The 23,150-nt window shown below is 41.0% G+C and overlaps 1 protein-coding gene across 1 annotated transcript in view; it reads left to right on the top strand.

Moving 5' to 3' along the window:
- The first annotated feature begins 380 nt into the window (after positions 1 to 380).
- Positions 381 to 23,150, top strand: part of celf6 (CUGBP Elav-like family member 6) — an 818,340-nt gene continuing 795,570 nt past the window's right edge. Inside the window, exons 1-2 of the mRNA XM_048617113.1 lie at positions 381 to 564; positions 2,758 to 2,840. Coding sequence (XP_048473070.1) covers positions 381 to 564; positions 2,758 to 2,840 — 267 coding nt within the window. The remainder of the gene's footprint in view (positions 565 to 2,757; positions 2,841 to 23,150) is intronic.

Genomic DNA, 23,150 nt, shown 5'->3' with positions numbered 1-23,150 from the left:
TATCCACACTGATTAAGGTGGGGAGAGGGGTATCTGTCTATCTGTGCATACCCTGTAATCCCACATACCCTTTTATCCACACTGGATTGTGTTGGGGTGGGTCTATCTGTGTGTGTGTGTGTGTGTGTGTGTTTAGAGGGTGAGCCGGAGAGAGGGTTCCTGTACCTTTAAGGCTCCTGACCGTGTGTGAATCCAGCCACATTTGTTTCGGCACCAACCATGCAATCCTGACGTCAGGACTTGCAGAGTCTCCTAGTTAGAGGCTGACGTGAGCGATCAGAGAGAGAGAGAGAGAGAGAGAAAGAGAGATAGAGCGCTTGAACATGGCCACTGTAACCAACGGAGTGCAGCTAGACAATAACAGCGGCGGTAGTAGCCGGATGAACGGCTTAAACCACGGCAGTCAAAACACCATCCCAATGAAAGACCACGACGCCATCAAGCTGTTCATCGGCCAGATCCCCCGCAATCTGGAGGAGAAAGACCTAAAGCCGCTGTTCGAGGAATTTGGGAAGATCTATGAACTGACTGTGCTGAAGGATCGTTTCACCGGTATGCACAAAGGTCTGTGGCTCCGAGTCTCCTTCTGTTCAATGTGTTCAATGAAGACACGCCGGAGCAGCGTTGTATATGTGTCTGTCTGTCTGTGTGTTAATTTCAAACCCAGCCTGACTGACTTTATTTTGCTCTCCCTCCTCTCCGGCTTTTCATTGCTAATATCTGCCCACCTTAAGGTTTTTTTTTATTATTTATTTTGCATGTGTCACACCTTCCCCATTACTTTCCAACGACCTGTCTTGAAAGTTTCCTGAGAAATTGCAAACAACCGATTCCCCCTCATTAGCTGGAGAGCGGATTTTCTCTGTCTGTCTGTCTCTCTCTCCCTCTCATTCTGCGTCCAGAAATAAAACAAACACTTTTTATTTAGTGATTTGCTGACCTGATCTCTTGTGTTTTTTTGACGTCCGGAATTAGACAACCTTTGGTTTACATGCCTAAAATAAAAACTAAAAATGACCCTCATTCAAAAATGACGGACGCTCAAAAGTTTATTTCCGTGTGTGTTTTTATGTGTATGTGTGCGTGCAGAGCTCAAGTCGGAGCTGCACCTTTCCTCTCTCCTGCCTCCCTCCCTGCAAATTTCTCCTTTCTATTTGTGAAAATAAACGGCTAAATTTACAAACAAACAATAAAAAAATGACATTCAGAACTGTGTGTCTGGTTAATCCAGGCTCAAGGATTAAAAGTGCATCTTTGTCAATTCCGGGCGCTGAAACCGTGATAAAGTTTTTGCAAAATTCAGTTTTTGTTTAGCTCGTGATCCGATTGGAATCTGTGAAGGTTTGACGGTGCCAGGTTGACACTTTTGTCCGATTTGTTACTTCAACGTGGACCTTTGTGTGTGTGGGTGTTGTTTTTTTTTGCATTTACTTCGAATCCTGAGCCATGTGTGGCACATCGCCTTTTAATGACACAGACAGATTCACAGTGACTTCGCTCTGTTGCAGTAAATCACATTGGCCCCCAAGTTAAGTTGCGCAATTTCAACTCAGATCTATTTTTGTGGATTGTGTGTGTGTGTATGTGTGTGTGTGAATGGATAGGTTTTACTTGTTTTTTCTATCTGTCTCTGCTTTCTTCCTGAGAGTTTATTACTCACTAGACTTGAGCATTTCATTGAGATAACATTGCAGGCAAGCAATTGGATAACAAAAAAAATGTCAAGTAATATCATCATTTGCATGCATTGGCTGACCTTAGCTTGTGTTAAATTATCAATGGGATGTAGATCTTAATGGAAATACGTTCTCCTCCACTGGGCTTTGGAGTTCATGTAACTGCGGTTGTCAATAATTTTAGCTTGGACAATAAACTGTGGACATTAATGTACACCCATTTATAGTCAAATCTTATTAACGTGGATGCTGATGAGGCTATACCTGACTAGCAAATGATTGCTTTGTTCTTGTTCCATAAAGAGACGGATTGTTGGATCTTAAACAGCCATGATAAGCAGCCAAACTATTGACATCTGTTGCAATACATACTAATAAGATGTGTTCCCACAGTATAGTTCAGCTTTGAGTTTCCAGGAGTCCTTGATGAATTGTTTTGTCTTAACCAGGCAGCAAGCAGTAGCTCGGTGGGTCTTCTTGCTGTGCCCATCTTTGCAGCGAAATAATCTTTACTCAAAGCTCCCTTGCGTTAATTGTCACTTGAATATGCCTAGTTGCAGACCAGGGGTACTGCTGTCCACCATGAGCATTGCAGTGATATTGAAGAATTCATGCTAAGTTGATGTACTGGTTGTCGGAACAACGTACCGCAAGTCAAGTCTGTGCTCTAGAATGTGTAACTTGAACCAGTTATGATACACAACCCCTTTCTGAGCAATTGCTGCTTTTTTAAAATGCGAAGCTTAATACTGGACCGATTGAATTAAGATTATGATTTGGCTTAAAAGTTTCAATTTGACGTCTTAGTTGAACCTGCCCAAAAAAAAGTCTGTAACTGAGCTTGTTTAGTAAAGCAAACCATTTTCTGTACTTTGTCTACTTCATTACTGCATCTGCATTTAATTTGACTAGGGAAACTACTCTGGGTGGGAAGCAAGGTAAAATTGCTGGCTTGGGAAAGGGAGATGTGCAGTGAAACACGAGCACTGAGGCAAATTTTCACTGCCCTCTGTGCGGCACTTAATAAAATGAATGCACTAGCATTTGTGGTATTGAGTAACTCGCTCTGTTTTTCACACAGGTTGTGCCTTCCTCACATACTGTGCCAGAGATTCAGCTCTTAAAGCTCAGAGCGCTTTGCACGAGCAGAAAACATTACCAGGGGTGAGTGGATAATTTTTTTTATTACCTTACCATATGAAAGATCTGACCCTTTTATCCCTTCACCCACTTCAGTATTTTTGTGAGACGCAGTGTTTGGCAGTTCCTGTTTGTGAAAGCTCTTGTTAACAATGGTGCACATGCATATTGTACTAGTTGCTTCAACAGCAGAGCAGAAAAGGAGGGCTTATTTTCATGAATTTCTATTCCCCCCCACCCCACGCTCCCAACACCTTCCGCACATAAAAATAATGTAGCAATCTGTCCTGTCAGTCGCAGAACTTGACATTGCAGCAGGCAAAATCGCTGCAAGATTTCACAGAGTGCAAACACTGGCTGAAGGGATGGAGAGAGATTCATTGAGAAACTGTGCATTGCTGCTCCTGATTTCTGAAATGAGATCTGCCTGTCCCACGGAGCAAACTGCTTGTGTAAAAGGCACATGAGACTGGCACGATACCCAAGTGGTGTTATTTCCAACATTTTCGATCCCTCCTTTCCTTGACATGTTTTCTACCTTGGCACTTAACGATCATTTCTAAAACATGTGTTTTGGGCTTAGAATTAGACGTTATCGTGCCTGGATTTTAAATTTCTTTTATTTTGCATCCCTGCTAATGCTGGTTTGTATTGCTGGGCTTTTTTTTGTAGCCGAATCTACTTCCCTCTGAGCTGCCATGGGCTAAATTAAATTTTTTTTCGGATACGTCATGCTGCAGTATTTGCATTCTTGTTCAAGTCACAAATATAAGCTGATAAGGCGAATGAATGTAACAGGCTTTGTTACAAGATGAGGAGGACCCTTCACTCCATCAAGCTGGGGCCTGGAGGGAGGGGGGATGCAAATATTAAATTGGAAATGAGTTCTGCAAATTCCACTTGACACTTCCCATTTTGACCAAGGGACTTTGTTGAAGAATTACCGTACCATTCATATTGATTACTGTTATCTGTGCTCCTGTGTCCAAGTAAAGCAGACAGTGATAAATACTGATGCCATGAATACCATATTCTCGAGTACATGGGGAGGGGTTGGAGACAAAAATAGGGGCAAGCTGTTTTAAGTGTTAATGTTGTCTTGCTGTGTTGCAATTGCCATTTGAACTGGCAGCAATGAAAATGGGGGTGCTTTCTAACCTGGCATGAGCTGGTGGGTACCAGAAGTTGCTGGAGGATATGAAACGGTTGCAACATCTATACTTTTTTTTTGAGTCTGAAATTTACTCTCAGCCAGACATGTGGCCACACTTGACATTTATCTGCACTGCTTAATTTCAAGGTAGTTAGATGAGACCCGCCTACTGGTGACATTGGTGTCAGCCTTGACATTCGATGTAGAACTCCCGTTTGGTTAGTTTCCATGCCCATCATACAATGTTCCAATAATGCGTCTTTGACTGTTGGAAGCAGGGAGCTGTCCAGCATTTCAGCTCTTGTGAGGGGGAGGTAGCTCGTTTTAAGCCAATACATTTTTCCCTGTGTGCTGTTGAATACCAAAGCAATGTAGCGGAAGGCAAGCGCGAATTTGAAGGGTTAAGAGCTGCGGTTTGACGCGATTAGCAACACGTTAGACGTCTATTTCCGAACCCACCGGGTGCAGTTACTCATTCCAGTCTGGCTCTTGCCAAACTGCAGCAGGCACCGCACTTGATGCAAAAGGTTGACAAGAGAAACTCCAGTCTTCCTCTGTAGGGCTGGTGAAATTTTTATTATATAAACACTGCATCAGGCTTGAGTGCTCTTTAGAGCTTTGCCTCTCTGTGCAGATGCTGATGTTTCCCATCGAAAGTTATGAATATTTATTGCATTTAAAAAAAAATCAGGGAAGATTTTTTTTCGTCAGTGGTGTGAACGCTAGTATTAAAGAAGGGGCTCTCCACTGCCTGTTGACATGGATTGTTGATTCTACAATAGGTTTTCCATTCCCATTCTAATGTAGTTCCACAGGTTACTTCTGTACCAGTGGGAAATGCTGTATAAGTAGCACTTCCAATTTAGGATTGCAAATATTTTTATCTTTGGATTTGCCTTTGAACACACTTATTTTTGTGTAGAAAACTGTTTTGTTTGTAATTAGTAGCATTTTGGTTGTTCTGAGAGAGAGCTATACCTTTTTCGGATAACTATTTTCTTTATCTCCAGCTGTTGTGAAAAGGCAAAATTGCAATCCTGTCTTTTCAGGAGTAGTTAATAAATCATTAACCAATCCCCTATGAAGTTTCCACCTTTAAAAAGAAATTGAACAATTAATTCATTACAGCATTTGCTATTAATTGAGTTGTACAAATGTATCCTGTGAAATTGTCCTTGGTACAATGGGAAGTTTCAACGGTGTAAAATTTCATTGTGGTGCACTTAATCTTAGTTGTTTTCAAACCTGTTAATGTCAAATTGCTTTTTATTTTAAATAAGATCCTCACGCTCTTAATGATTGAGGTTGTATTTAATTTTGAATGTCCCTTTGCTTATTTCCGAATGTAGTTTTTCGTATTTTGGCTTTGTACATACCTTGAAGCCTGCTGGGTTTTTTTTATATATACTTTCATGGTTCTGGGCTTCACAATTGCTGTCACATTTGCTGTGGTTTTTCTTAGCTGTAAACCATAAAGAAACACACAGATAAGTAACTCCACTTGATGCTTGGAGCTTCCTGCATTTGTAGTCCCACTTGCGGTTTGCGAAGCCACCATTTAGCATTCTTCACTCTCAACTGTCCCCTTTTGCTTGTTTAACTCTCAACTCCACAAACAGGACGAAGAGGTTGCAGGATCGCTCTTGACAGTTAGGAGGAGGGAGCGATACTGTGCAGTTGTTTTTGATACTCCAGCATCTCATTGCAGCTGTTTCAATGTAAAATATGCTCACGCACTTCAAAAGAAACACAGCCTCACTTCAGTTTTGCATAAACAGTGAAGGAGTCTTTAGGCCCGGGACCAAATTATTGGTAAAAGAGGAGGAAGTGTATGAAAAAAGAGAGATAGAGACAGACAGTGAGGAACAGAACTTGGGACTAGATGACGGAAGATAGGAGAGGGAACAGGTTAGAGATGCACAAAAGGCAAGAGTTCAAGGAACGCTGAGTTTTTGCTTGGAATTTGGAGTGGAGGAGGTAAGTTGAAAGGCAAACTAATGAAAATAATCAATTGTATCCTATGATTTAAAAAGTAGCTTGCTGCTGGGAAGACTTTTATAGGATACCTCCACTGCAACATTTTGGACTATTCTTGACCATTGTGGGAGAAGCTTTAGAGTGGAGATGGTGGGTGACATATTTTTCATGAACTTGATTGGACATGTTTTGACCCCAAGTCTCCCAGTGGGTTTATGACCCCAAGTCTCCCAGCTCAGGGCCAAGTTTACTACCACTGTGCAACAATAGCCTCAAATTTTAAACTCAAAGCACCTAGCATTTGCTCAAACCCACAACCCTGAGATAAAGTGTTGCAGGCTATACTGTCTGAGCTAGCCAGACCAGCAGGTGATGGCTGACAAAGTGTAGCTGATGATCTCTGGGACCTGGTGTTAACTCCAGCCTGGATTAATGAAGATCTCCTTTTCACCATGGAAACTATGTTCCTCAAGAATGAAATAGGTTCTAACCTCTTTAATTGAAGTTTTCAAAGATCTAAATCCAGATCATGTTGTCTAGTATTGAATGACATTTGTATCTCTGCAGTCCAATAACCTGACAGATATAGATCAAGCTTTACATTGAAATAGAGTGTCCTGATCCAAACTTGGGGTAAACACACATTGTTGAGAGATTGTAAGATGGTACTTTACATTGTGTCTGGCTTGTTACTGTGACCAGAGATTATTTCACTCCAAAACTGAGCACAAAGGTGGGAAAATATTTGATTGCACAAGATTGGTTTCAAGCATACTTTATGTTTATCCCAAGCCTGTCCAAATGGAGAAAGCTGTGGAGGTAACACCTCAATTTTCTTTCCACCTGAATTCTACTTCCTCTTCAAATCTTGGAATCAGTGCTAATCTATACCCACCCTGTTCCAAATCCTTTATGTATAATTACATTTCTTCTCTGTGTTGAACAACTCTTATCCCGGTATGGAGCATTCTGGATAAGAAATGTTTCGTTTCAACACTAAAATTCCTCCTTCTTCCTAATTAAAATGCAATCTGTGTGACAGTTTATCTTCCTTTGAAATTCCAAATGGATGAGAAATGCAAGCTAAATGATGCAGTTAAAGTAACTGCATTGAAAGTGTTCATAGATACATTAAAAGATAGCAGGATATGCAGATGCTGGAGAATCTGAGACAACAAGCCCGAAACGTCAGCCTTCCTGCTCCTCTGATGCTGCTTGGCCTGTTGTGTTCGTCCAGCTCTGCACCTTGTTGTCTCACATTAAAAGATATCTTGTTTTCTTTATATAGTTTGAAAGGAAAAATGGGCAATTTTTTTTCAATTCCATTGTGATCCATTTTGATGTATGATGCTTGAATTAATATAACTTTTTGTTTTGACCTCTGCTCCCAGTTCTTTGCATCTGGCTTTATTTATTAATGAATACCACACTAGTGTTGCTAAAATATGGTTTGTTCTGAGCAGTATTTTTAGATGTGCTTGATCTGAATTTTTTTTAAATGAATATTTTTTCCCCACTGCATTTGAACTGGAATTAATAATGAATACACTTGACAAGAAGAGTATTAAACAGTTTGACCATAGCAAGTCTGCTTCTTGAACTGCCTCAGTGTCGGAGACTAGGACATTGATTTACCATGTTTCCTAAATGTAGAAAACTCCACAGTGATGCTGCAAATGGTATGAACAGATAGCAGCATTTATTCAGCAGCTGTGGGTTTTAAAGAGTTACGTTGGGTAATATCTAACTGTTGGATGGTGTTCATGGTTGGAGTATGGATGACTTGATGTGTATCAAACCATAAAAATAAACCCATATTTTATTTTTCATGTCACAATGCCCAGCATACAAATGTATTTCCCTATTGGGCAACTTGCTCATAAGCACTTATTTCCTCAAGTCCTTTTCTAGCCAGATGTTTGAGTTACCCAAGAGGCAGTGTTATAGTTGTCCCCTTGTGATATTTTGTTTCTGCTCTTCAGTTTCACTTTACACTCTATACATGTTCCACATCCAAAACATCGCTCAACTGTAGTGGGGAAGTGTGAGGAAGATGATGGGGCAGCAATGGGATGATTTGTTTCCTAGCTTCACCAAATTGTAATATGAAGGTTTCCTCCCATTCTCTTCTCTCTGGTGTTGGCTCATTCCAGTTCCACTGTCAACTTTTTCTCCTAGGGCTCTTTTGTGTGAACCCAGATTGTGAGGGTCAAAGGGTGATCCATTGATCGAATGCCATTCAACTCAGATCTGATCCTCCTCTTCAACATCTTAGAGGGTTGATCGGTAGCTGGTAGCAAGGGGAATTCTGGCTATTTGTTTTCTCTTGCTGTCTAACTCAGGAGAACCACATGCATGTTCCATGTTCCCACCACAAGACCAACCAAGGCCTGTTAACGCAACATCATGACGGTGAAAAATCACATCCCCCCAGTCCTTATAGTTCAGTGTCACATTAGGCAGTTGTAAGCTTTCGTATTGTTAATCCAATTTATTCAGCAATTGACACATGCTTGGATTTAGCTTTGCAAAATAAGAACTTTCATTTAAAGAATTCTTTCCTGTCATGAAACATCCCAATACATATCACAAGAAGTTTTCATAGCAAAATATGACACTGAGCCATGTGAGATGCTGTTGGGGACAAATGGCCAGAAGCTTCAAAGAGGTGGGTTTTAAGGGGTATTTTAATGGAGGAAGTTGAGGTTTTAGGGAAGGTATTCCAGAGGTTTGGCCTTTGTAGCTAAAGTGGCAGAGTGATTAGAACAGTGCAAACTCAATAGACTAGAGTTAGGTGAGTGTAGAAATTTCAGAGGGTTGTGGGGCTGAAGGATAGTGTAGAGATAATGTAGAGATAAGTAGTTGCGAGGTCAGGGGGGATTTGAAAATAAGCTGGAGTACTTTACAATCAAGGTGTTACTTCATTGAGATCCTCAGTGAGTCCGGGGTCAGCTTGTGGGGTGGGTTGGGGAGAGTGAATGATATCTGGTGTGAATGAGGACATGGCAGACAATGGGTGGGATAAGGACAAATAAATCCTCCCCAGAGCATAGTATGCAGGGCGACCACCACACGCACATGGGAATACAGGCAACAAAGGCATGGATGAGGCATTCTGCAGTGGATAAGCTGAGGATAGAGTCAGGTGATGTCATGGATGATGAAGCACAGAATCTCAGTCCCCTCAAGACTTGATTTATTTGAGCTTTGTTCCACCTGCGCATTTATTTTGTACATTTTTTACATGCAGTCAAAATGTAGCTCTTAAGTCTTGTTCTTTGTGCATCAGTCAATAATAAAATAACACCTTCAGCTGATCTGCTCCTTGGTTTGTTTAAATACCTTTTCATTTATTACTGTGCATTTTAAAGTTTGACTTTAATTCAATCTGTATTCGTACTGTCGAGCTTTGTACTTTTAGACAAAGTCGGCTGCTATGACCTTTGCAGTATGACATGTGTAAGTATTATTAATTTGATCATAGTGCTTGCAAATACAGTGGTTTGATTGGTTGGCTGCTGTTCATTTAATCTCTATTGAGGACATGTTGTGCCTTATATTTTAGCGTCCGACAGTCTCAACTAATCACCTCTCCAGTGCGGTGCTGCCGAATTGAGTTCTGTTGTTGGTTTTTCGTTCAGGCTCAATTTAAAGCTCTGATACCTAATATACATATTGTACAGATTTTTCTCTCTCATTTTCTTTCTCTCTCTCTCTTTCTTTCTCTTTCACTCTTTCATTTTTTTTCTTTTCTTTTTCCACTCTTTCTTTCTCTTTCTTTTAATCTTTTTCTTTCTCTTTATTTTCCTTTCTCTTTTCTCTTTTTCTCTCGCTTCCTGTATCTTTCTCTTTTTCTCTCTTTCTTTCTCTCTCTTTTTCATTTCTCTTCTCTTTTTCTTTCTATTTTTCTCTCTTCCTTCCTCTCTGTCTCTCTCTCTGTCCCTCTCTTTTTCTATCTTTCTCTCTCTGTCTCTTTTTCTTTCTCTTTCTCTCTTTACTTTTTTTCCCCTGTGTTTCTTTCTTCCTCTCTCTATCTCTCACTTTCTTTTTTTCTCTCAGCTCTCTCACTCTCCTCCTCTCCCTTCTTACTTGCCTTTCTTTCTCTGTTCTGTCTTTTATTTGCCTGTTGTTCTCCTGGTTTTCTTACCCTTTTTTTTAAATGCTATTCTCATTTGCCTTCCACCTAATGTCTCTCGTGTTTACCCTTCACAGTATATAATGAAATTCCATGCTCTGACAGAAACATTTGTTCCCAGGATCTTCAATTGTGGATAACTTCTTTCTCTCTTCGGTTTCCCCTTTCTCTTGCAACCTGACATTTTCAAAACTCAATGTAGGTAAAACCTAATCTCTCCTCCTCGTTTTAGCTCATTTTCTATGGAACCTTGGTGCTGTTTTGCAGCTAAAGATCTTTGGGTCTTCAACTAGGTTCTCCAATCAAACAAAGGGAAAATAATGCAGTGAATTCAGAAAGAAAGACTGGGTATTAACAAAGGACAATGTTTGCATTCTAACCAGGAGTTGACAGTAACCCAAATACTTCTGCTCACTTTCTATCTTGTGAGCACAGGGCTATCTGAGAAAATAAATGGAAGTGACAATGATTACTGCTTTTGTGAGGGTTGCTTGTAGACTGTAAGTTGTCATGTACCTAGTTCGACTATGTCGCTCGGTTATTAGCTCTGGCCGAGAATGCAAAGCAGACCATATATCGTTTGTAACAATTACATCTCTTTCATGGGAGTGGCTCTTAAGATGCTGTGGTAACATCCCTACCTCTGGGCCAGGAAGCTTGAGAACAAGCCACATCTACTCCGGATGTGTGTCACAACAAATCTGAACAGGCTGATTCAAATAACTACCTCTCTCACTGTGGTGTAGTGATAATTTTGCCCCATGGGTAATCCAGCAGACAAGGCTATGGCTCTGAGGACATCAGGGTGGCTGCTGAAATTTAAATTTATTAATAAAATGTGGAATACAAGACCAGTCTTAGCGATGTTGACAACTTTTGACTGCGGTTCAAAAACCCTTGCGGTTCTCTAACATCCTAAAGGAGAAGACATCTACTGTCCTTACTCGGTCTGGCCTCCATGTGACTCCAGACCCACAGCAACGGGGTTGACTGTGAGCTGCTCTCTGGAATGGCCCAGCAAGCCATTCAGTTCAAGGGCAATTAGGGATGGGCAACAAATGCTGGCCTCACCAGTGACACAAACATCCCACCGAAGAATTTTTAAAAAAACAAAGAAGCTTTGGTGTCTGTGTAAGGGGAGAGTGTTGCACGACTGTTATTTCTGTGGGTGTCCCATCAGTGTGGATTTTCAAAAATATTCAGAGTCCTGATATGATTACTCGCAGGAGTATTCACCCTGAGTAACAACATGCTAGTGACTAGCCCAATTCTATTGGTCAGCATATAGAGTGAGGAGCTTGGTCCATGATTAGTTGGTCTTTGATGTGGGGTAGCAGTGAGCTGGGGAAGTGTGGAAGGGATGGTAAAATTGATTGTCATTCTCCTATACTGTGAATGGGGCTATTTGACAAGGTTGACTGCACCTGAACAATTTTAATGGACTCTCCTCCTCCCTTACTGCATGTGTGATGTGTACAGCAGTTGAAGACAGGGAGTATGGCACTCTTCCATCAAAATTGCATTGGCCTTTGAAACCCCATGCTTTGCCATTTACACAGCCCAGGTGGCAATTGCTGGTACTCCCATTCCAATCCTGGAGAGTTCACAACCCTTCCTGCGTGGTCGCTCTCCTGCAGAGGGGTCAGAGTCTGGATTGGCGAATTTCAGCCCAACACATTGTTCAATGGTTTTGTTTTGCAAGCAGCAAAAATAGACCATCTTGGACAAATGTAGTACATACAGGAAGTAATCGCTCTCGACTGTCCTTCCCATTCACACTAACAATGATGTACACAGAGTGCGGCACCCACTAATAATGATTTACACTGAATAGCGAACGCTGTAGTGCCAGGTTTTATACTAAAGAATGATCTTGCAACTTACATTAAACAGCTGTAACTGCGCATAAAATTCAATGAATGGCAGAAGCAAAATTATAATGATTTTAGCATAAATAAGGCGAAGTGATTTACAGGCAAGCCATTGTTGCTAATAGGCAGCAATTGCAAAGAGATGGTGAGATATGAGGATGCGTAATAACTGTCTCTAGCACTGGGGGACGATGGAAGCTGAAAGGCCATGTATTAACCTGCTGAAATTCTCGACAGCCTTCCAATCTTAACTGTTAAGAGGATTGGAAATGGAGGCTGTGCTTTTTGTGGGGTGGCAGTTAAATATCCAATTCAGTGGAAGAGGAGTAAAGGCCTTCAATGGCCCTGTGTTCATTTTCTCTTGCCTGTTTGCTGGGGAATTGAAGCAAACTCACAGTGTATTTTACCCTGTGTGTGTGTGTGTGTGTGTGTGTGTGTGTGTGTGTGTGTGTGTGTCTGCTTTTGCCAGCAATTTTAACAGTCAGTTAAATTAGCAGGACCTTAAATGTTCACCTTGACAGTAATTTTGTTTTTAATTAAGAATCAACATTGAATGATTGGCAGGCTTGCAGATTGAAAAGTGAAAATGAATTTGATAGCTTTTTTTTTTAATGGCAGATGTCCTTCTGTATCTCACTTCTTTCCCCGCGATTAAGAAAAGTAGCTGCATGATGGTGAGGGGCTCACACCTCTTCCCTGGGACTATAAAGACTTGCAGTTAAAAAAACAAAATTACCTCCATTGAAGAGGGAATAATAGACAGTTCAGAGGTAGCTACAATCCTGAAGTGATCATTAATTTTGCTTACCTTCTGCTGGTTCATGGTGTCTTGCTGTGCGGGTTTGATTTGAAGGAAGAAAGTTTGATTCCGATTAATATTGTATTCTGTTTTTATGTATATTTTATGTACTTTTCAGTTTAAGAGAAAATTGTTTCCCCTTCCCTCTTCGGTGGCTCAGTAGTTAGCACAGCTGCCTCACAGCAGCAGGGACCTGGGTTCGATTCCACCCCTGGGCGACTGTCTATGTGGAGTCTGTATGTCCGGGGATCTGCAGGCTTGGTGGATCAGCCCTGGGTTACAGGGATAGGATGGGTCTGGGTGAGATGCTCTTTGGAGGATCAGTGTGGACCCAATGGGCTGAATGCCCTGCTTCCACGCTGTAGGGATTCTATAATTCTTCTTTGTCACCCCCCAAGCACCCCCACTCTCCCATCATCATTCAGTGGATCTATTCCAGGGGAAGGTGTCCTTATTGTTATAATTCACTCAGGCAGTTTGAATTGTTGTAGCAACATGCACTTTTAAATGTGTGGCTTTAGGTAGGGGTGGTGGAGGCTCCAATGTCCTTTCCATCACATGGGCTGACCAGGAATCCCTCCTGATCTTAGTGCCTGCCATTGCCGTGTAAAGACAAAGTGACCAGAGTCCCAGAGGGATGCTGTCTCAGTAGAGAGAGATGACTGATGGTGAGTTTAACGTGGTGGGGGGGGGTCACCATGCCTCTGGTGAGGGGAGAGGTTGAGAAGGCAGGGCCTTCACGTTAACCTCAGCGGGTGCAGGAATTGAACCTGTGTAAGTTAGCATCACCCTGCATTGCAAGCCAGCTGCCTGGCCAACTGTTCACAGTATTGGAAGGCTGATACCCAACCTGCACTGGCCACATTGTGAAAGAACCATCCTTAACTGCCCCATCGATCAGGTACTATTTGAATCCAGAACTTCTGGTTGGGAGGCAGGGCCAGTATGCATGACTCCAAAAAACTTCTGAGCCTTGTGCCCAAGGTTCAAATAGACCCGTCTTAAATAAAAATACTAATTTTCCCTGACGGGCCTTGCTTTGCATGTTGATCTTCAACTTTTCTATTAGTGAGATGCCCTTTCTCTTTCTCTCTCTCGAGTTTACAGGGCTGCATTTTGACATAGGGATTTACAGACAGCAGGAGCACCTCTGAACTTGCATAACAGAAAGAGAAAAGCAAGCTTCTCCACATTTTGTTGGTACTTATTTGGTTAGGATAAGGGTACTGGACTCCCTCTGTTGGTTGGTCTCACAAAAGGTTGAAGTCACAATTAATGCAAAAAACGAAACACTACGACTGCTGGAAATCTGTTGTTCTTGTGCAGGTGCATATGCACAAATCGGATTTCTTTTTCAAATTTTATTTCTTCTGGTATTAAGCACCTCCCAAGAGCAAGAGGAGGAATTTGGAGCAGGCACGTTGGCCGAGAACAATGGCAGTCATTATGCCTGTTCTGGAGAGTGCACTGCGAGAGTCTGAGTGAATAATTAGAAAGCTATTGACTGTGGAAATAAACAATAAATGCCTACTTTGGTAGTCCTGTCATTACCTTTCCAAACCACAGCAGGGGAAAAATTGTGCCCTTCAAGGAGAGTCCAATTGTCACAGGCACATTTTGAGAATTTATGGGACCAATTTGTTTAGCTAACTCTGGGAAATATTGATTTTTATTTAGGGAAATAATTAAATATTTATTTTCACTTTGTTAAGCCCTGGAGGTCAAAATCCACATAAAACCGTACAAGAAATCAATAGATTAGTTTGCGGGCCATAATATTTAATTTTGCTTTGATAAATATTTGGCCACTTCTAGTCGCTGTTAATACTTGTAGAAACTTAACATTTAGAAAAGGACGAATGGCAATTTAAATGAGTGATTCAGTTGCACAAAGAAAGGAAGTGCAATCATCTGCTACAGTATGTGTTTGTTTTCTTCCTCTGGCTTTCTGACTTAGTTTTTGCTCTGCAAAGTATAAGCTGGTATTGACTACTGTGTCCATTCTTTGCTGTCATCCACGAGGGATTTTGAATTGATGATGTTATCTGTCTGTGCTAGCAACAAATAGCTTTTGGGGTGTTTCCATGGCTATATTTACCTTGGAGACAATTGCATGAGGGTTCCTGTTGAAACATTCTGGTCTCTCAGAGCTCACAGATTGATTTGCTAACAAGTCATTATGGGCACATAAGGAGAGTCTAGGAGTTTAAAAATACAGCTCTAGGAAGTCACAAGATTCCACTGGAAGGTGCAAACTAATTTTAGAATGAGGACAGCCCATAAAATCCAGATTGCTAGAAGTTCAGAAATGTAGATGAGGAGATATTAGATTGAGATCCTGACTTGCCCCTTATGTGTTTTTTTTAATGGGATGAGTTGTTTTTTTAATATGCATTCACAGCATGAGGGAATTGCTGGCCAGACCAGCATTTATTGTCCAGACAGCAGTTTAATAGTCAGCCACATTGCTGTCACATATACACCAGAATCAGGTATGGATGGCAGTTTCCTTCCCTAAAGGGCATTAGTTAGCCAACTTTTTTTGTGACAATGATAGTTGAGACTAATTTTACAGATATCATGCTCTTAGTGAATCCGATGGATTTTTCCAACAATCGACAATGGATTTGTGGTCATCATTGGATTTTCAACCAGATTTTTAAAATTGAAATCAAAATCCACTATCTGCCATGATGGAGTTTAAACCCAGGTTCCCACAACAATACCTGGGTGTCTGAATTAAGAATCTAGCGATAATACCACTAGGCTATCACCTTCCCTTGTATTCTGAAGAGCCAACAGCTCTCTCCTGAAGTGGGGTAGGGGGAGTTCTCCCTGGCATCCTGGCCAATTATTATCCCTCAACAAAGATCAAAAGTAAATTATTTGGTTGTTATCACATTGCTGTTTGTGTGAGATTGCTGTGTGCAAGTTAAGTTCTTTACAATAGTGAATGAAATTCAGAAGTCTCCCCTGGACTGAAAAACACATTGGGGAGCTATGGAAATGAAAGCCTTTCAGTGTTTTTTTTCCTGTGTGGTATGATTCCCTTTAGTCCCCACTCTGTTGGAAAAGGTTCTGTGGTGCAGTGGGTAGCACACCTTGCCTCTGAGCCAAGAGCTCTGGGATCAAGTCCCACTCTGAGACTTAAAAAAAGCCAAGATTATCAACCTGTAAATCCATTCCCGTGCACATCAATAACGAAAGTTGGAGAAACTCGGTAGGTCTGGCAGTATCTGTGGAGAGAAAGCAGAGTTAACATTTGGAGTCCTTTGACCCTTCTTTGGAACTATGTGGGAGAAGTGCCTGGTTTGTTGTGTGAAAGACACCACATTGGAGCTGTTTATCATCACTGTGTAAATTGCCAAAATGTAAAGGTGCATTTTGCCAAAGTAACCTGGCCTCTTTGACTGACCGGTCATCTCAGTGGCTCAATGGCCAATGTGTATCTGATTGGTGCCAACAGCACAGGGTTCAATTCCCCGCCCCAGCTGTGTGGCATGAGAAATTTGGTTGCTGATCCATGCTGTGCAATGCTATGGCTGGGATTGTATGTTGGACCTGCCTTTGAGCAGAGGGAATTCCTGAAGATAATGGTCTCGCCCTGGTCTACGATCTTTTGACTGGCTATGCTAGCTGTCCATTTGACGAAAGTGAAGGACTTGGTGGAGGAGTTATCATCTTCTGGCTTAACCTTTTATGTTCACTCAGGTTCCAGGAGGTAGCAATTCAGAGTGGAAACTCTCTGGTTGAATCTTCAGATCCATGAAATTGTTTATTTTATATTTCAGGTCCATGTGGAAATGATTCTAGTTTCTACACAGACAGGAATATTATTTACAATGCTTTGAAATATCTGTTCCATCTCTGGCTTTTTACAGCTTTGTTTTACTTTTCTGAGTCCACACCCAGACTTCACCAACTAAGCACACAATAAACATCAAAAGGCAACAGTCTCATAGAATTAAAAACTGAACACTTGAACATCATGCCTGCCTGGCAAGAGTTGGACCAAAAGATCGAGGAATGGAATGGGCCATTTAGCCCAATAAGTCTGCTCTGCTGTTCAATGAGAATGTGATTGATTTGATCATCCTGAACTCCACTTTCTTTGCCACTTTCCCTGTAACCTCGATACTGATTAAAAATTTGTCTATCTCAGCCTTGAATATATTGAACAACTTAACCTTGACAGCCCTCTGCTGTAAAGAATTCCAGATTTATTACCTGCTGAGGGAAAAAAAATTTCTTCCTCTCTGTTTTAAAATGGGTGACCCCTCACTCAAAGATTATACCCCCTGGCCTTGGGCTCTCTCGCAAGGGGAAACAACTCCTCTGTCAACTCCCTTAAGAATCTTGTATTTTTCAGCAAAGTCGCCTCTCATTCTTCTAAACTCCTAGTATAGGTCCAACTTACTCAACCACTGCCTATAAAAGCGTTCCTCAATATGCGGGATTGACATTTTTGGAGTTATTCCCAGACACATGAAATACGTTCAACAATCCTGGACCCTACCTTTGGTTGCTTAATGGGTACATATTTGCAGCCCCATGGAAAACAAACAGGCTCTTAATTAGCTGACTGAATGGCGCTCACAATTCAAGCAAAACCAGCCTTTTTGTTTCATCTTCAATATTTTTACAGTTAATGAATGTTCAAAGGAAATAGGAACATTTATTCTCTCTGTGATTTTTCTCCTGGGCTGCTCATAGCAATGTCCTGGTGATTAATCTTTTAATTCTCAGAGACTCTAAGATAACGCTAGAGGGTTTGTAACCCTATCTACATCCCAGAGCCATTCAGGCTAATTATAACTCTCCAAGTGCCACCCCAGCTAACTGAGCATATCAGGCAATCCACCTGAGACCTTTCTAGTCTATATGGATCTGTGCCATATTTGCTAGAATTCAGTAACTACATGATGAATAGCATATACTGGAAATATTAATTAAAATTAATTTTTAAACTTGTAATACCACACAAGCAAAAATCGCTTGGTAAAGTCTATTAGAAAAGCTTAACAGTGAAAGTTGGGCATGTAAAGTTTGAACTTTCAAGGCATTGCCTGAAAGATATATTTATTCAAGCCAAAAAAACCCTAGGAAATGATTGGATAAAAGAAACATACACTAGGACAGGGTTTCGACTCAACCCTCCTTGGTCAGAGTGATTGACTTTCTGGGCTAACCCCACCCCCCCAACCCCCAAAAAGGGAGAATTCACTTATTCAAACCTTAAAGCAAGTTAACCGCAAACATGGCTTCAGTTATTGAAATCCTTGGCCTCAATCTTTCCTGTGATCCTAGTTGATCTCAATCTCTAAAGCTGCCTGCAGCAAGCCTGATTCTCCCTTTTGTGCCAAATAGTAATTTTCTCCTCAATGACTGAATGCTCTTATAAATGAGTCTGACAGGTAAGCTTTCTCTTGTCTCCAATATCTTTCTCTTGCTTTCCCTTTCTCTCTCTTTCCTGTCTGATTTTCTCTTGACTTTTATTTTGTCTTTCTCTCTCTCCCTCTTGCATGCTGTTTTCTTATTTTTTGTCTTCCCTTTTGTCACTGTTTTTGTTTCATTTTTCTCTCTCTCTCTACCCATGTGTGCTCTCTCTCTCCCTTACCTACCTCTTCCCACACATGCTCTGAAACTCTCTCTCTCTGTCTTCCCGCAAATGCTCTCATTTGTCTCCCTCTCTCTCTGTCTCCCTCCCTCTCTCCATGTGCTGCCTCTCTTTGTTTCATGTTTTCTCTCTCTTCCCATGTGTGTCCTCTCTCTCCCTTTTCCTGTGTGTGTTCTTTCTCCATCTCTCCCCATGTGTCCTCTCTCTCTCTCTCGCCCCATGTGCTCTCTCTCTCTCCCCCACAACATGTTCTCTTTCTCTGTCTTCACTCATGCTCTTTCTCTCTTTCCGTGTACTCTCTCTCTCTCCCTCTCTCTCTCCCTAACTCCTCCTGTTCCCTCCTGTGCTCTCGTTCTTTCCCTTCTCTTCTGTTGTGTGCCCTGTCTGTTTCTTCCCTCGCATGATCACGCTCTGTTTCTTCCCTCATGTGCACGCACTCTCTCTTTATCGTCCCTCTCTCTCTCCTCAATATCTTTTGCTCTCTACCCACCTCGCTTTCCTCCTTTCTCTTCTTACTATCTCTCCCCCTTGTGCTCTTTCTCTCTCCACGTGCCTTTCCTCAATCTCTCTCTCTCTTTCTTTCCATCTCACTGTCTCCTCCTCTGCGCCTGCTTTCTCTTCCCCTGTACATGGTCCCACTTCTCTCCATTCCTACCTCTATCTTCTGACTAAACTTTTCAAAAAAAAATCTTCAGTAGTATTATCCCATTCAAACTTCTCACTCACAAGGCCTCAGCAATGTGCCACTCTTTGCCTATCTCTGTAGTCCTTCCCTCCCGCATTCTAGTAGTTTTAAACTTCAGGTATGACTAGTAATCGATCCTATTTCAATTCATCTCAGCCACCTCATTTAGACTTAGTTACCATCCCTCACTTTGCTTGGCTTCAAAACAAAAAATGTTAAAATCCTGATAATTAATAAAAGCTTGGCCTTCAAAGGTTCCAAATTATGAATCAATATGACATGTGTTCTTGCCTGAGTTTTCTGTTTGTTTTTAATATATACGAGGATCTGCAATTTAATGTGACTAGTAGGGTATTCCACTAAGAAGCAGGGGAGTGTAGATTTGACAATAAATGTGCAGTTGAGATTTTGAATTGTTTGAACACTACAATTTCAATGATCACAGCATCACTTGTTAAAATTTGAAAAGTTAGCAGTAGGTAATTCAGTTTTGGGATTTCCTTTGATGAAATCTACACCAGTCTTTACAAGACCTGAATTTTTTTTAAACGTTGTAGAGCTGCATCTCTGAGGTACCTCCTCTCACTCATTCATTTTGCTGGTATACTGTGCAATGATGTATTTCTGTAAAGTTAAAAAAAAATTCATGTAGCCCATTCAGGGCAATATTTTCAAATCTGTCTTTACACAATTAATTCCGACTGCTTCTTCTCCAGCTCTGTCGGTTTTGCTTTTGTGTCAGATGCATCGTCTTTTCCATTTTTGTGTTATTTTTATCCCTTCTCTGTTAATCCCGTTCTGCATCAAAGACTGTCTCCAGTGTGCTAACTCTAAGTACATATGTTTTTCAATGGAGAGGCTGGAGGAAATGAAATGCAAGAGCAGAACAGACATGGACCGTCACTTTCCCACCTTCCACTAAAGGCCAATTTGCATTTCCTTCACTGGCAAAATCAGCTTTTTTTGTTATCAGTCAGAGGACGTGGGTGTCACTGGCCACGCCAATATTTATTGCCCATCATTAATTGCCCAGAGTTGAGAGTCAACCACATTGCTGTGGGGCTGGAGCTACATGTAGGCCAGACCAGATAAGGATAGTAGTTTCCTTCCATAAAGGACATGAATGAACCAGACGGGTTTTTCCCCAACAATTTCATGATCATCACGTGAATCTTAATTCCAGATTTTTATTGAATTCAAATTCCACCATCTGCCATGGCAGGATTTGAACCCAGGTCCCAAGAACATTATCTGGATCTCTGGTATGGTGATAATAACAGTAGGCCATCGCCTCTCCTTGTATCTTGAAGAGCCAATGGCACTGTCTTGAAGAAGAGTTCTCCCTGGCATCCTGGCCTATACTTGTCCATCAAACATAAATTATTTTTTCCCACAACATTACCTGGGTCTCTGAATTAGTAGCCTAGTGCTAGAACCACTAGGCTATTACCTCTCCAGTGGGATCTAACTTGGAAACAACCAAGAATGCTAATGCTGTGGCAGTATTTCACAGTGTACAGCACTACTCGAGATGAATTGACTCATGGGGCACATAGCGCTTCATCATGTGAGAGGTTTTAAATCAATTAGACATTATGACCCAGACTTTGACTGTCAATGGAGTGACTGTAATTCTACTTGGAGGCTTTTTTTGACTGCCCTCAGTTTCCGTAAACCCACACTGAAGTGTTGAATAAAATCAAACTTCTGTGGATGCCAGAAATCTGAAATAAAAACGAAGTGCTGGAGAAACTCAGCAGGTCTGGCAGTATCTTTGGAGAGAGAAACAGAGTTAACATTTTGAGTCTACCATAACTCTTCAGAACTCTGAAGTAGAATCATATTGGATTCGAAACCGAAGCTCGATTTCTCTCTCTCTATTTGCTGTTGAATTTCTCCAGCACTTTCTGTTGTTATTTCTGAAGTTTTGAGTATCTGTACAGGCGATCACCAATTTATAAACATCTGACCTGCAAACACGTACACTTACAAGCAAGATCTCATATTACTATTAATTTTAAGGATCTGACACAAGAATGTTCACACGTATTTGCAACCGAATATTTTACAAAGACTGAAGGCACTGTAGACGCTGGAAATCAGGAACAAAAGCAGAAATTGTTGGAAAAACTGAGGCGGTCTGGCAGCACTTGTGGAGAGAAATCACAGTTAACTTTTTGGGTCCAGTGATCCTTTTTCAGAACTGAAGAAGGTGATCATTCTGAAGAAGGGTCACTGGACCTAAAAGGTTAACTCTGATTTCTCTCCACAGATGCTGCCAGACCTGCTGAGCTTTTACAGCAATTTTTGCCTTTGGTACCAAATATTTTATCTTGTACTGTATTGCGTTCTGACTTGCATACAAATCAACTTACAAACATGCTCAGGAATGGAATCCATTTGTAACTTGGGGATCTCCTGCACTTCTTTCTTATAAGATTTGTTAAACTTATTTTTCTAATCAACCAACTCAGCAATGTTATTACACATCTCTGGAGCAGCTGAGACTTGAAGCTAGACCTCCCAGTCCAGGGGTAGGGATGCTACCACTGCACCACTGAGGCCTCAACTAGTTTCTTACATGCTCCCTATTTAGGGATTCGCAAGTGTTTGTTTAATTATTGATTCAGACCTGTGCTATTCAGCAATTGGCAAAAAAAACAGTCCTTTGAGAGATTGTTTTAAACAGAATTACTTAAAATTATCAGCTTAACAATAAAACCTGAAGACCTGGAAATGCACCTTTTGCCTCCATCTATCTAGAATTTCTATTGACCTAGTATTCATTGAGCAATCTATCCAACCAATATATTGATTGATGTAGCAACTAGCACATTGGTTGCTCTTCTTATAGATTCATCTAAGTTGAAAAGAATAAGTTAGAAATTGAGGTAGGTCATCAAGATTAGGGGCAAATTTTTAATGTGAGAGGAGAGAGACGTTTTAAAAAAGACATGAGGGGCAAAGTGTTTACCCAGAGGGTAGTTTGTGTCTGCAATGAACTTTGTGATGAAGTGGTCGATGTGAGTACAACATTTAAAAGACATTTGGATAAGTACATGAATAGGAAAGGTTTGGAGGGATATGGGCCATGAGTGAGCAGGTGGGACTGGTTTAGTTTGGGATTATGTTGCACTGGTTGGACTGAAGGGTCAATTTTAACGCTGTATGCCTCTGAGTCTATGAACATTAATAGCATATTGGGCTTTACATGGTATATCATGAACAAAACACTAAATGGAGTAAAGTATTCCTGTTAATAAATTCCTGGGAAAAGATACATTGGTGTAGAAGGTTAACTTTTGAGGTTTGTGAAGAGAAAGAGCATTGCAAATGACACATGTCGAAATTGGGAGGAACAAGCCAAGTAAACTGACAGTACTGACAAAATAAATTTAATTTTGCACATTACCTCTAAGAGTAATCTCTGAATATGTTTTCTGGCCAAACACAGTGTAGCAGAGCAACGATCAATGGAATCTGTAAATATTAAGATGCATAAATAAACCCAATGGAACAAACTTGGATGAGATTGTGACCAATATGTATGTAGTCTTGACAGACAGCCTAAGTATAGTCTGGTTCCTGAGACAGAAGGAAGGAAACCTTTCACAACTGCCATATTACAGCCAGTGAAGCACTTTTGAAGAGAAGTCGCCGCCATGTCATGGGAATCCCCACCAGTTTGTACATAGCAAGCTCCCACAAAGTGTCCACAACCAGATAATCTGCTCTCGTGATGTTGGCGTGACAAATTAAAAATAGGACAGAATGCCAAGGAGAATGTCTCTAATGTTCTTTGGGATAGATCCAAGGGATCGTTTACATCGGACATTGCATCCTTAAGATTAGAGACCGTAAAAAGGAAAAAAGTATTTGTGAAAAGACTGTGATATAAAAAGCTGTGGCTCTTTTCTATGTATGTGTGTATGTGTATCTATCATCTATAAATCAATCAGAAAGCAGAGGCTGTATTTTTTAGAGAACTGGCAGTCTGTATGAATAAATCCCTGATGATCCTTTACTAGATTTTTAGATTTTTGGTTGTACCTAGTTGTGTAAGAAAATGTGGTTCAAGTCCCACTCCAGCTTCACAT

The sequence above is a fragment of the Rhincodon typus genome, chromosome 36, assembly GCF_021869965.1.
Source record: "Rhincodon typus isolate 14 chromosome 36, sRhiTyp1.1, whole genome shotgun sequence".
Taxonomy (NCBI): Eukaryota; Metazoa; Chordata; class Chondrichthyes; order Orectolobiformes; family Rhincodontidae; genus Rhincodon; species Rhincodon typus.
This window is presented reverse-complemented; position numbering and strand designations above follow the sequence as displayed.